General features: G+C 41.0%; 1 protein-coding gene across 3 annotated transcripts in view; it reads right to left on the reverse strand.

The window, feature by feature from the left end:
- The window catches only part of RNF144B (ring finger protein 144B), a 181,529-nt gene that overhangs the window by 17,798 nt on the left and 147,876 nt on the right, over positions 1-15,855 (reverse strand). For all 3 annotated transcript variants that reach the window (XM_080654332.1, XM_080654333.1, XM_080654331.1), the window contains 2 exons: positions 13,028-13,132; positions 2,571-2,631 (listed from right to left, as the gene is read on the reverse strand). In XM_080654332.1, the coding sequence (XP_080510458.1) occupies positions 2,571-2,631; positions 13,028-13,132 (166 nt within the window). The remainder of the gene's footprint in view (positions 1-2,570; positions 2,632-13,027; positions 13,133-15,855) is intronic.

The raw sequence follows: 15,855 nt of genomic DNA on the forward strand, positions 1-15,855 counted from the left end.
TTAGTACTTAGTGCATAATAGATGCTCACTACATAAAAATGTAGGTATTGACTATATGAGTGAATATGATAGGATTAGCAGATAACAGGAAAACAAATTCTTATTTTACTTCACTTTTTTATAAAGAAGAGCAATCTGGCGCTTAAAATATTTGTTTCTAACCACTATATGAAAATACAACTAGCCAAGAATAGACACCTTAACCTATCAGGGAACTAAAGGAACTTGCAGTTATAGTAAGTAAACAGGGTCACAAAAATAGAAATGGTCCTTAAGGACTAGAGATGGATAATGGATAATCTTAACCAATTTTTGAAAAAATAAATTCTTTTGAAAGGGTAAATTCTGGAAGCAAGAGTAAAGCAAACTTCTAGCATTAATCATCAGACATGTGCTTTGAGAATTAGTAGAAAGTAAAGAAGTAAAAAAAAAAAAAAAAAAGTAAAGCAGTAATCACTAGCACATGCCAAACTCAGTCCCTAATATTGGAAGACTGATACAGAAAGGGAAAGCCACAAACACAGCAATAGCCAGCGGAAAGTTACGGATGGATGCAAAGTAGATTCACAGAATAACGAATCAATTCCAAATGGTGTTTCTCTGCTTTGTATAAACAGAGGTGATTTGGACCCATTCAACAGATTTTCTTCCTCACAAAGACTTAGTCAAGTGTAAAGTAAAGTAGAGGACAGTTAAAACACAGGATGATGCCTGGCGGTGTAGCTCAGTGGTTGAGCGTTGACCTATGAACAGGAGGTCAGTTTTGATTCTGGGTTCAGGCACATGCCTGGGTTGTGGGCTTGCTCCCCAGTAAGGGGCATGCAGGAGGCAGCCAATCAATGATTTTCTTTCATCACTGATGTTTCTATCTCTCTCTTTCCCTCTCCCCACTGCTCTGAAATTAATAAAAATATATTTTAAAAAAAGAAAGAAACACAGGATGACAAACTAAAAACTGAGAAAGGAACTTGGTATGCAATACAGGTGGCCCTCATGCCCTCACGCAATGCCCTCATTTCATCAAAAGATGGCTGCCCCCATGTTGTCACAAGATGGCCGCCCCCAAGTCATCACAAGATGGCTGCCACGAGATGGCTGCCACAAGATGGCTGGCAAGGGAGGACAGTTGGGGGCGATCGGGTCTGCAGGAGAGGGCAGTTGGGGGCGATCGGGCTGGCAGGGGGGCGGTTAGGCATCAATCAGGCTGGCAGGGGAGAGGTTAGGGGGCGATCAGGCTGGCAGGCAGAAGTGGTTAGGGGCAATCAGGCAGGCAGGCAGGCAAGTGGTTAGGAGCCAGCAGTCCCGGATTGTGAGAGGGATGTCCAACTGCCAGTTTAGGCCCAATCCCCAGGCCTAAACCGGCAGTCGGACATCCCCCAAGGAGTCCCGGATTGGAGAGGGTGCAAGCTGGGCTGAGGGACAACCCCCCCCCCCCGTACACGAATTTCGTGCACCAGGCCTCTAGTAATTTTTATAATCAAGACCTCAAAATTGCCTAACTGATAAATCTTGCATTTGAGGTGAATATGAAGTATATTATGTAACAATGACACATGTACAACTTAGAAAGAGTACCACAATCAAATAAACTTCATTGTGTAGCACTGAATTAACTTAAATTTACTTAAAATGTCTATTTTCTAACATAATTATTCCTCCTTGTTTACATTTTAGGGACATACTAATTAGCTAAAATGACTTTTTATAAATACACAAATGGGTGAAATAGTAAATTTTATGTTAGACATATTTTACCTCAATAAAAAACTATAGAATTTTTAAAAGTTTTATAGGTGAGGAAGCTTAGACACCATCTATGTGATCCTAGGCAAGTTTCAACCTCTTCAATTGTAAGTTTCTGTATCTATAAAATAGGAATAATAAAATCAATTGTCAATTCATGGGAAGCTCTAATGGGGCATCTGCCTAGAACTTGTGAGAAAAAATAAATTTCATGTATGAGTAAAACTATGTGATCCTCTTAAAATGCCTCAAAGCAGAGATGTGCAAGAGCACCTATAAAAGACAGTCTGGCTACAAAGCCTGCCCAACTTGATTGTAACCAGACTGAATACATTATCATATCTAATGAAGAAATAAGCCAATCACAAGTAGGAATGAACACCACAAGAGCATCCAAAAGTCCCAGTCCCAGTCACTAAGCAAAGTCTGTTGACATCTATCCATGCACTTTCTGGGGAAAAGTGAGTCTTGGCCAATGATTTTTCATGTGTGCCTCACATATGGGAAGGTTATTACTGCTGTAAAGATGGATATGGCTGTGAAATGCATATTACCCCCTCTCCTTTCATCTCTCTCTAAAATCAATAAAAACATATCTTTAAAAACCAATATAAGGCAAGTTCTATTTCCTGCTAGTCTGTATTTTTTCTGGCAGTGGCTGAGAAAGTTGAAATTGTATATTGCAATTACAGTTTCCCCCTTTCCAAGTACCCTCGTGGCTTTGTTGACAGCCCGCAGCTGCCTTAGCCTTCGATGCAGGTTAGCGGAAAGATGACAGGTGTAAAACCACATTTACCATCGGGATAAAAAGAAGAGTGCATACATACCTCGTTCAAATTTTAACCGCTGATAAAGCTGAAATTGATCCACAGGTACCAAACAGGCAATCTGAAACCAGACACATTATAAAGATGAGATTTCAGTCATCGCAGAGGCCCAAATTACCAGCCTTATGATTTCTCCTTGTTTGGCTTACTGTATTATTTCTATACAAGTTGTTTGCAAATGTCTTTGGCGCAGTAACACAAGCAGCAATCCCTGAATCATCCCCAACCATCTGCCATGGCTAGGAGTCGCTCAAGGCACCAGTTACAGAACTGACTGATCACCTTCCATTCTTCAACCCGCAGCTACTAAGACCAAACAACAAAATCTTTAGACTTCCCAAATTATTTGTGTGCATATGTGAAAGATGCTCTTTTTCGCTCTAGATTCATTTAAGAAATTTCTAAAAGATTATAGTTCTAGCTTTAGAATCCTTAAATACTAAAGTCAGGTAGATAGTGCCTCAGGAAGGCAAACTTCATTTGTTGTCTAAGGAATAGTGCCTTCTAAGCAACGTACAAATCACTTCTCCTGACAAAGATCATCCCAAGAGGCCCTTGATTGTCATGCACTGCCACCATGCCCCGGTAGAAAAGAAAAGCCTAAGGTGTTTCTTGTGGCTAGGCTCCCATTACCACTTCCGATAGCAATGTGGACCAGAGGTTCATAAGTAAGGATTCATAGCTAACCAAATGGCATTGCAGATTAGTCACTGTTAAGTTGCATTTCAAAGTCAGATGCAGGCAAAGCTAACTGTTCTTAATCTGGCATTCTAAAAAATAACAATACCACTGATGTCAACATGTAAATATTTTAATATGGCTTAAAATATTTATAACTGAAAAAAATCCAAGAATTTGATACAGGACACACCTTGGCAATTCTGACTCTAAATCACTGCATATTTTTGGTATAAAACATATGTTGGCGGAAGGTGTTGCAACTAATGGAAAGAAGTATGCTTTGAGAAAACCAGAGTAAAAAAATGAGGCAGCTAAAATTGTACTTAACAAATATAATACATTTTAAAAGGCATTCAAAGTTGAATTCTCCTCCTCACAAAAATAAACAACACATTTGTTTATTTTGTAAATGAATCAACCTTAGTTAAATATCTGAAGAGCCACAAAACAGGTAAGTTCTGTCTTCTCCATTTTAAGTAAAGCAAAGTAAAACATAAATTTAATTTCATTATAACCTTTTGCTCCATTTGGGGGGAGGGGGAGAATGTTGCATTTTCATCTGGCACCTTAAGTAAAACCTCCTTAGCAATCACTAAAAAATTATGGTTAACTTTATGTTATGAGTATTTTACCATTTATTTTGTTACAGTATGGTTACATGTTTATTCTACTGAAAGTCTGTTTTGTTTCAACTGTTATAATACTACCTGGACATCTTTCCTAAAAGACAAAGGCACCTCAAATAAAATGCATTTGGAGACAGAAGTTGCAAGCAAGTGAAAGCGTGGGAGGCATTAAGGAATCAGAGTTTAGTTACTGACTTAGTCAATGATTCATTTTAGGTGGAGGACAAATAATCTAATACTACTTTAACTTTTGAGCCAAGGTAACTTGGGAGATGATATCATCTGGGCCCAAGAGACCTCAGTGATAGTCTATAAATCTATTTTTACACCCCTACCCCCCCCCCCAAAAAAAAAAAGTGATTTGAGGTTTTTTATTCTATGGGACAGTTCTACACTCTTCTTACACCTTCTAAAACTGTTTCTGGACTAATGAAGACTTTCTTCAAACCCCTCAAAATCAACCCTTAAAAATGCTTATTTTTTCAATGACAAGTAATTTATATAACAGCTAAGTCAAATACAGTTTATAAAAGACAACACAAATAGGAGGAGATAAATATTTTAAATACAGAAGGAATGCTAATGGGAACAATGACCGAAATCAATGCAGTAAAAAGTCAACAATAGTAGAGCTGGATGTTTAATGTTATGTTAGGAAGGCAAATTTCACCAGAGGACGTATTACTGCCAGCAGGAAAGTCAGAGGCCTCTAATATTTTTTGTCTTTCACTCTACTTTGAATCTCCTATTTATTATTTTTAGGTTCAAGGTTTGTATGGAATTAAGCCTTAATAAGGTAAATCAATTTTTCTATTGACATCTGTGATCACAAAAAGTCAGGTCTATCACTTTTCACTATGTTTGATCACAAAAAGTCAGGTCTATCACTTTGCACTATGTTTGATCACAAAAAGTCAGGTCTATCACTTTGCACTATGTTTGATCACAAAAAGTCAGGTCTATCACTTTTCACTATGTTTAGAATAAAGATAAGCCCCAACACACACCATTCTCTCCCCACCCCTGCCACTTAGACTTGCATCTTCTCCAGGGACTTGTTGACAGTCTATTATGGGTAAAACACTGGCTGGAAGCCTGGGGATGCAAATGAACAAACCGACATAGAAGCTGTCCTCAAAGGACTTAAATTACGAAGGGGGGGGGGGGGGGGGGCGGGCGGGGATAAAATAAGTTTTAAGAAAGATCTACTCCTTGATCTTATCATTTATTGTATTTCACAGATAAGAGCTAATTTTCTGAAATGTTTCTATCACACTTTTGGCTTTAAATGAGAGAAAGCTGGATTAGATTAAAAAAAAAAAAAAGATGATAATCCAAAGTATTGAATTCCCATTCCCTTGCCATTTGGAACGAAGTCGCTATTGCTCAAGGTCTGTCACAATTATAAAACTGAAATAAATGTTTTAGTATGGCTATTGAAGGCTCCATCAGGCAACAGGTTAAAGGGCTACTCCTTTTTTAAAAAAATATTTTTTTTTATTGATTTCAGAAAGGGACAGAAACATCAATGATAAGAGAGAGAATCATTGATTGGCTGCCTCCTGCACGCCCCCTACTGGGGATCGAGCCCACAACCGGGCATTGCCCTAGACTGGAATCGAACCTTCAGTGAGCAGGCTGATGCTCTATCCACTGAGCCAAACCGACTAGGGTGGGCTACTCTTTAAAAAAAATTTTTTTTTTAGGAATCACAAAGCCTCTAAAATTAATTGTGAAAGTGAAAATCCTAGAGAATAAGAGATTATAAAAGGTATCTTATGGTATAGAATTATCATTTTCCTGCCAACCAAGAAATTCCAAATCACTCAAAAATCATACCAGGACATTCCTTTTTAACTTTTTTATTTTGAAATAATTTTAGGCTCACAAAAAAGTTGTGGCAACTATATAGAGTTCCTAAAGGCCATTCCCCCAACCTCTCCTAATGTTAACACCTTACATAACCATGGTTAATTATTAAACTAATAGAATTTTCATTGATACAAAATAATTAAATGATCTGCAGGCCTTATTCAAATTTCACAAACTGACCCACAATGTCTTTTCTTTTCTTTTCTTTTTTCCAGTCCACATCCAATTCAGGACATCACCTTGCATTCGGTTCCCTTGTCTCCTCAGCCTTCTCTAATCTGGGGCAGTTCCTCAGTCTGTATTTGTCTTTCATGACCTTGACATGTTTAAAGAGTCCAGACCAGTTATTTTGTACACTGCTCTCCAATTTGGCTTTGTCTCATGTTTTCTCATGATTAAGTCAAGACTGTGCATTTTTGGCAAGAACATCACAGAAGTAATACTGGGCCATCAGGAGGTAAATGAGGACAACCTGTCTCATTACTGGTGATATTAACTTTCTAACTTGGTCAAGGTAGTATCTGCCAGGTTGCTCCACTCTTTGTAACCTTATAGGGAGACTAGAGGCCCTCGTCCTGGCCTTTGGGGATTGGGCCGAAACCGACTCCCTGACATCCCCTGAGGGGTCCCGGGTTGTGAAAGGGCAGTTCTCGGGTGATACATCCCAGAATCAGGCTCCCTCCTCTCTGGTTCTGGGTATGTCACCCGAGAACCGCCACTGCCAAGTGACTGCAGCTCAGCAGCTCCTGCATTGAGCATCTGCCCCCTGGTGGTCAGTGCACATCATAGCTACTCGCCAGTCGGCCAGTCACTTAGGCTTTTATATATATAGATATTTTGAGATGCTGCAAATATCATGTTTCTCATCATACCTCTGCCCACTAATTTTGTATCTATCAAAAAGTCTTACCCACTATAACATGTTAAGCACCCAGCCTGTTTTGTCTTCCAGACGGAAAGTACAGTGTCAGTCACCAGTGACTGACTGGGTGCTTAATGTGATAATTATTACTCTGCTTATTTGCTTAATGATGATTTCTATATCCATCTCTATTTGTTCATTAGAATTCTGCTGTAAGGAAGAAATATTGGTAAATATAACATATATTTTCTTTTAATTAAATGGTTAAAACACAGAAGCTAGAGAAAGCCAGGAGGAGGTAAAAAAAAGCCCAGATTTTACTTAGGTTTGGCCCTTTAAATCATACCTCTGCTACAGTTGCTTTTAAAAATTAAAAAACCAGGCTGAACATGAAACACAACGGATCATTATATCTGGAGATGGAATTGACCTCTTGTAGATCATTACAAATGTTGAGGTGCTATGACTTGCAAAAATACTGGCAAGAGAAACAGTACTAGTCTAAAGGATAAGTGTCGTATCACAATAATACAGAAACTAAGAATGTTTCCTGTCTCAACCCAAAAAATAACTATTTCCTAACAGAAAAAGAAAAACGGCCCATTTACCCATTCACCTGAGTAAACCAAGCTCATCTCTTTACCTATACCTAACTATGTTTCAAATCCTGGATGAAGAAACAAGAGGCATCACTGAGAGCCAGATGGCAGGGCCCAGTGGGAAAGTGAAGGATGGGGAAGTCCTGGAATTCCAGGGCCAGGAATTTTTTTCACAGTTTCCTGCAGAGGGTGGGTTTGCTGCTCTTTTTTCACCCCTTCTGCAGAGGCTTCAGTCCCGCTTCCCACATCATTGCCTGCCTTTTCCCTCAGCTCATCTAGGCTAAAAGGGACATGCCTATGTGCACATCCATGGGACACATTCGACCCACTGATGCTTAGTCTTCATACATTTGCCCTTGGTTAAAGAAGAAGCTTAGAAACACTATTCTCCACTTATATGCAGTTTTTAAACAAAAATTTTTAAATGTTCTAGAACAAATTTCAACCAAGATCCCAAAGCTATCTATTGATTCTGGCATTGCAGATTCCTCTATCCTCCTCCACTTCCAAGTTTTACTCTTCTCCAGCCAACGTGTACTGCAGCCAAAGGTCATTATTACAGACAGACGTAACCCCACCCCCTTCAGATCCTGAACCTCAGTAACAGGAATATGGCCACTTGCCTGGGCACCTTCCTCTTTCTTCCGTCCCAGTTCTACACTGTGATAATAAGAGATGGCAAGTGCAGGCAGTGCCAATGGGTGATTTGGGGGGACCATTTGGATCTCTAATTCCAGCAGCCACCCTCAATGAGCATGCAATATGAGTAAAAACTGTGTTTAATTTACAAACGCAGCTTTAAATTCCCTAGCACTGTACCCCCACCCCAACCATCCCCTATCCTAGTCTTCCAGAGTGCCCCACCCTAAGTCCCTTCCTACAGAATTCTGGAGCCCCCATTCTTGGCGAGAGCAGCTTTCCTTCCTCTGGTGCCTGCTGTGCCACCAGCAGTAAAAGGCGGGCTGGTCACTCAGTGCCCTGAGCTTGAAAGGAGGATTGGTGGGTGAGAAGCTGTTCCCGGCCGTCCACTGCCAGCTGACAGTGAGGAGAAGTTCCGTCCTTCAGGCCATGCCATGGTAGGTACTACTCAAATGAGTTATGTGCTCACCGCTCAAATTCACATGGTCCAGAGACTCCAGACCAATGGCCCAGGCTCTCCCAGCAAGTGATGATACGTTACTTTCCTAAGACTGTCAGGGAACTACTTAAAGTAGTCATCGCCTCTTTCACAAGGCTACTGACTTCGAGCAAAGGTCTTGCCTGAATGCAGTGATGCTGTCAGAACAATCTGTGTCCTGCCTTTCATAATTCCAAGTAGGACAAGATCCCTGGATCAAGTATATCAGAAATGCCCCGCAGAGCTACAGATGAACGTACCAGATGACACGAGGAAGGCAGGCTTTACTTTTCCCTGGGTCCCGTGGAGCAGCTCCAGGGGCATGAGTCCTCCAGTGGCAGGACCTCCCCGCAGCTTCCATGACATTGAAGAGGAAGCTGCCTTTTCTACCATTTCCTGCATAAGCAAGGAGTTCTGCAACTGGGCATTAAACGCTTTGCTGATGAAGCTGTTCCTGATAAATGAGGCAGAGCCCCAGCTGAGCCAATTTGAAAGCATTAAGAAGGCAGGCAGGACCTAAAGCCTGCAGGAGGCAGACAGACTGAGCACAGCCAATGGTGTGAACTAGATCCATGCAGGGAAGCATTTGAAGGAAAGAGCTTAAATTCCTGTGTCCTTTGAAGATGAAGAAATGTTATACTTACAAGCATTTTCTAAGATAATAAATAATGAAAAACCATGTCTTGTAATATAAATAGCAGCAGGACAAAGGGAAATTAAGCCTTAGCCAGAATTATTTTTAACAAGCAAAGTGTATTTATGTATTACCTGTATAATTCAACATTTTTTAAAGGCAGAACATGTAGTCATGGCGGTACAATCCAGTCAAGCATAATGTTGATTTGCCCCCTTGTGATGTATTCAATAATATTTATATTAACACATTAAGCGCCCAGCCTGTTTTGTCTTCCAGACCGAAAGTATAGTGTCTGTCACTGGTGACTGACTGGGCACTTAACGTGTTAAGAGCTCTATCCTATATAATAAAAGCCTAATATGCTAAGTGTCCAGTCATCCATTCAACCAATTAAAGCATAATATGCTAATGATATGCTAAGGCTGCTCAACCACTTGCTACGACGTGCACTGACCACCAGGGGGCAGACAGTCGACTGGTCAACCAGTCACTATGATATGCACTGACCACCAGGGGGCAGACGCTCCAACCGGTAGGTTAGCTTGCTGCTGGGTCCAGCAGATTGAGACTGAGCTAGATGGGCCAGACACACCCTGGAGCCCTCCCACAGTCCCTCCCCAGCTGGCCAACCTCCTGCAACCCTCCCCAGCCCCGACTGTGCACCAGTGGGGTCCCTTGGCCTGGCCTGCGCCCTCTCACAATCCAGGACCCCTTAAGGGATGTCGGAGAGTTGGTTTTGGCCCAATCCCACAGGCCAGGCTGAGGGATCCCCACTGGTGCACGAATTCGTGCACTGGGCCTCTAGTATTATAATAATAACTATATATGAGGAAAGGATGTAAAGGAAGTCAGAAAGAAAGGCAGTACAGTCCAAGTTCATGTGTGCATGTGGTATTTGCTTTGAAAGGAGTAGTCCCATATAAACTAATGAAGCTACCAATATCTCCAACATAATTTTCTATTCATTTCTCAATTCAAAATCAAAGACAATCACCACCACCACCATCACTCTTTTTTTTTTTACTCTGAAAATACAATTGTGGCAAGTTAATTAAGAACATGATTACCATACATTCCTGCCCATCTTCAGCCATGCTCTTAGCAAGACCAATAAGTACAGAAAGGTCAATTCACACCCTCAGGTCCACTTTACTAATCGAATGGGAAACAGACTTTGGAGACTTTAATAAATACCATACTTTCATTTGCAATGTTTTTGTTTTGTTTTTTTCAAATACCCTTTTGTAATTTTTAAGAGCCACCATGGATGGGTTTGTTTGGTTTTAACACAGCCTAAAAGTAAAATTGTTTTTAGAGTAAAACTGGGTAAATGGAATCAGAACTAGGAAAGCGTGAATGAGAATGGGTCCAGTGGGGAAAGGGTAAGGATTAAAAAGTAGAAGACTGCAGGGAAATGTGGAAGAAAATGTCTATACTAAGAAAATCAGAAAAGTGACTAAGCTTTGTTCTAGAGAACTGTGAGATAAATGATGGCCTTTATTCACATTAGCCCTGACATTTGATATCCAAAGTGTTGATGGCTAATGGTTACTAGTCATATAAAAATCTTGAACAACACTATGCAATTGAACTTTCTGCTATGATGAAAATGTTGTTCTTTACTGTCCAATCTGGTAGTCACGAGCCACATGTGGCTACTGAGCTCTTGGAATGTGATTAGTACAACCAAAAGAATGCATTTTTTATGTTATCTAATTTTAATTAATTTCATTGTAAATAGCCACATGAAGCCAGTGGCTACTGGATCAGACAGCACAGGTGTAGAATATAAGACTGTGATTCATTTCAAAGGCTTGTTTTAAAGCTTCACCAAACCATTCATTTCATTTATATTTAATAGATTTTGCATACATGAATTAAGTAAAATTTCATACAAAACACAGCTCTTGCTGCCTGCTCCTTGTCCTGCTTTTCACTTTTATAATCAGTTAAACATCTCTCTGCTGGGTCAGAAGCTACCATGAGCATAAACAGCACTGGGCCTGTCTCATTCACTTCTCTGTCCTGGCATGTACCAGGAACACTGTGCACGCTTAATAAACACTTGTTCACTACTGGTCAAACATCAGAGAAGTCAAAAAGGAAGCATCTTTCTTGGAAGGATTAGGCATAGAAAGATGATCCGGAATACCTGGATCTCATTTTAAAAACTATTTGCAGGTTGCATACTAGTGTACTCTTGGTAACTAACCTAATCTTTCTCCACTTAACTTTTTTCTGCCCATTATTTACACAAAAGTAAGCAATATTTCTCACTAGAGTTTTACATATTCAATTACATTTTTATTTAAAAAAACAATTATTTCATGATTTTCTTAAAATAAATCACTTCTAAACCATTATGTATTCTTTTTATTCTTCCCTAAAAAACACTTCAAGCTCACTTGTACCACTTTGCTGATATTCCATAAGCTGAACACAGGACCTCCAGAGGTAAACTGATTAGAAGTGGTCTATAACATCTTTCTGACTGCTTTTCTTACAAAGCAAAAAATTATATGTAAGAGTATATGTATTTGTAAACAAAACATGTATATGCACATATACACACACATCCACTCATATACACATATATAGCTACACACACGCATGCACTATTCAGCTTCCAATGATCAAGTCCTTTATCATATACTAGAGGCCTGGTACATGAAAATTCATGCACTGGAAGGGAGATCCCTCAGCCCGGCCTGCCCCCTCTCACAGTCCGAGAGTCCTCATGGGCAGGAGGCAACCTGGCGATCAGGGGAAGGCGATGCCCCCATCACACTTCTGCTGCTGCCACTGCCGGCAGTGCAAGCCTCGGCCAGCCCTGGTTACCTGAGCCTTGGGTGGCTGGGCAGCCGCCATCCAAGGCTTGCCTGCACCTCAGGCCAGCCCTGGGTGGCTGGAGGTCTGAGGGGGCTGGGGGACTCCGGAGGCAGGCGTGAGGAGTGGCCGGACCCGCCTGGAGGCAGGCCTGGCCGTGCTGCGTGCCTGTGGCCCCAGCAGGGCTGAGGGGACGGGGCGCCACCATCTTGTGGCTGTGGGCGCCACCATCTTTGAGTGCGTGGCAGTCAATTAGCATATCCCCTCATTATTGGCTGTGCGTGCTTCCATCTTTATGAGGGAGTGATGTTCAATTAGCATATTCCCTCTTTATTAGATAGGATTCTATTATCTACCTAGCTCTACTCTTAGAGCCCTATAATTGTGGTGGTCAGAAGAACTGCATTAGATTTCTAGCTCTCCTACTTTTTTTAGATATGTATGTACTTTTGGGCAAATTACTTAAACCCTCTGGGCCTAAGTTTTATCAGTTTGTTGAAAAGATTAGATAGTATACTGGCTATGAAAGCACCAGAAGAGTCCCTAATGAACAGCAGGTGTGCGGTGTTTGCTGAATGAATAACTTATTTCATCGGTTTCTTGGGACCTCTTTGAGATGCTTACCAACTCCCTACAAATGGATAAGAGTTGGTTATCTTCTCACTTACAGTGAACAGACTCTGGAGATTAAAGGCAGATTTAAGGGCAAGTTATTTATCAGGGACTGAAGAAACAAAGGAAAGGGATATATCACAGTCTTAAGAAAATTGTGGGAGAACTCACAGAAAAAAGGAAGAAAGTCTGAAGCCTGATAAATATTAAATGAAAGGCCTTTCTCTGCTCTTTAAAAATGGTTCAACTCGGGCTACCTTCTAGTTTATTGTCTGTAACTGTGGCTAACCTGCTGTCTGTTTATCTTCAGAGTATGAAAGATCACAAGACCACTCACTATTCAGCCTCCGAACCTCACATTTGGTAAATTTGATTTCTACACCTTTGCCTACCTGTTCTAGAGCTTCTTAAACTCTCAGAGAGCATTTATAAATAGAATTGAGGTAAATTGCAGCTTGAACAGCTTGTACAAAGAATCCAAAGGTGTGTAACAATGAAGTACTTCTTTAAAAAGTTCACCTCTGTCATTTGTTTCTAGACTCTCTGTTAGGGAAGTACATAGAGTCAAGATTCTAAGAAATAAAGTCAAGAGCAAAGAGGGGAAGATCATGGCACTCATCCATACCTCAGCTTCCTGCAGGATCCCGTGGTTTAGGCACACCATGTCAGGGCAAGTGATAGGAGACCCACATCCGTCTCGGATTGCCAGCTGCATGTACTGTTTCAGGCACTGGAAGTTAAGAAGAAAAAAGACAGACAATTACCTGCCACATTACAGTAGCACAAAGGTTACAAAACCACCACTGCCTCTCTTCTTCCTTACTTGGCAGTCCTGGGCTCTTGTACTCAGAAAACATAAGTTATCACAAGTGTAAATGCTAAGAGCCATCACTTTGGAAAGAATGCAGAGAGAGGCAATTGGTATGACTTCATCCTAAGAAAATTGAGTTTGTTCAAGGCAGCAAATTCCTGTAGGCTCACATTTTACCCACCATAGATAGGGAAAAGCCTTCTTTCTTTCTTTTTTTTTTTTAACTTATTTGACTTCCCAGTTTAATTTTTACCTAGGGGTCCTCTCCCTCGAAGTTTGCCCAGAAATAGAACTGTGACCCTTGTGCTAAGCTAGCCAAACAGAAACAAAATGAAATTAAGTCAATGACTTATCCAGAACACCCTTAATAGCAAATACACCTGGAAAAGATTGTGTAAAAGACAATTTGGGAGACAACTATGGGCCTTGGTGAGTACTATGGTGAGGAGGTTTGAGTATAACCTGGTTAAGGAAGAATTTAATAGGAAAACAGAAACCCAGAGGAGCAGGGAGGGGAGGGGAAAGAAGGAGAGGGGAGGGAGGGGAAGGGAGGGGAGGGGAGAAGGAAGAAGAGAGGAGAGAAGGGAGAGAAGGGAAGAGGAAGAATACCAAGGACAACTTGATCTACTCATTGCCTGTTGCACCTGGATCTTGGGCAGTGGATGGAGATGTGAGTCAGACTAAGAAGGTAGGAGAGGGGCTGATACAGCATTGTGGAAATCTTGATAACTCCTCCCTGCTCCCTCTCAACCCACCCTACATGCCCACAGGAAATTGAAGGCCATAGTTTCAGAAGATAATGTTCTTTAGAAATCTGTAAGTTGGCTTCTCAATTTCCAGTAATTTGCCAGCTCTTTGATATAAGCATGATGGGAAAAGACACCCCCAAAATACATAAGCTACTCAATGAATTAAGACTCTTACAAAGTGATCATCTATATATATAAAAGCCTAAGCGGCCAGCTGACCAAGCGACCGGACAACCAGACGACCAGTCAACCAGTCGACCGGCTGGTAGCTATGACACACACTCACCACCAGGGGGAAGACGCTCAATGCAGGAGTTGCTCCCTGGTGGTCAGTGCGCTCCCATAGTGGGAGTACCACTCAGCTAACAGACAGGCGCCAGACGCTGGGCTCAGGGCTGGTGAGCACAGCTGCAGTGGTGCAAGCCTCTCCCACAGACAGTCCCCCTGCGCACCCAAGCAGCGGCAGGCACAGCAGGACCCGGATGAGCAGAAGCAGTGTGGCGCCCAGCCTGGGCTCAGGCTCCTCCCCAGCCGGCTGCCTGCCACTTCGTGCACTACTTTGTGCTGTGTGGGATAGATGCGGACAGAGGGCTGGAGCCTACGAGCTGGCAGGTAAGGCCGGGCTGTGGAGGTGCGGAGGTGCACTGATCCCCGCAGGCCAGGTCGAGGGACCCACTGGTGCACAAATCCGTGCACTGGGCCTCTAGTTATTTAAAATTGAACTTGGATCTTTCAAAATTACACATTTATGTATCAACCTGCTACATTAAAAATATTGTTGTTGCACCAACCTTTTATAAAAGCTTAACTACTAAACAAATTTTATGGTTAGAATACTGATGACATAATTATGAAACCTAATCCTTTCATTGACCATCTTTATTCATTTTCTCCATCTGAAATTAAAACTCACATCACGATTGTATTTCAGAAAAATAATCATGTATTTATCTGACTGAAATTACTGTTACAATGTACTAATGAATCAGTGACTAGGGCAAACCATTTAAACCAGATTTGCATCTCTTTTAGTAGTTAATAATTCCTTTCTCCAAGGAGTCAAGTTTTTCCTATGATGCTCATCACAGGGGAAAAAAAAAACAAAAAAAACACCTCACTGGAAAATAACCTAAATATCCAAAATAACCTAAATATTCAAGAACACATAAATAAATTGTGCTAAATTCATACAAGGAAAGCTGAAGAATCACAAAAAATATTTTCAAATTCATTTCCACTTATATTACAAATTTGTGAAGTTGAATCTAAGCTTTCCCAAGAGTTTACAATGAATGTTCTATTTGCTAATATAATGTTCTTAGGTGCACTGTAACCACAATACATAAAACCAATGAATTTTTAAGGTTCCCACAAGTACTCTCCTGACCACAATATTACATGACCCACGATTTTAGGAGAGAGGTTAGAGCTGTATACAACCAATGACAGGGTATAATTGTATGAATTCCATTTACCCTGTTGTTAAATGCTAAGAAACAGTGGTTCGAGAAGGAGATTTGTTAAGTACCGGTTGCTAAGTAATGCTCTAGTGCAGGCACTTGACACTCTATCACTAGATGCCTGCATTTCTATTCTAAGGCAAAGAGGGAAAACAACCAACTCTAGTTATTGCTTCTTATTAAATTTTCAAGTACCTTAGGTTCGTGATATATCTTCTATTAGCTTGCACTAAAAATTTAATCTTGAACTCCCCCTCTCTTCTTCAAAACCTCTGGCTAAAGCACAAAAAAAAACTGAAAACATACCCATGAACCCCTGTGCATGTTACACAAACCAAACAATTCCAGAAGAGATTGGCATCTAGCTTGTAACTAAACACAGAGGAACACAGAAAGAGAAAAGGAAAAACAATCATCATTTAGTCACATTGAA

This window comes from Plecotus auritus, assembly GCF_963455305.1.
Source record: "Plecotus auritus genome assembly, chromosome: 2".
In the NCBI taxonomy this organism is placed as follows: Eukaryota; Metazoa; Chordata; class Mammalia; order Chiroptera; family Vespertilionidae; genus Plecotus; species Plecotus auritus.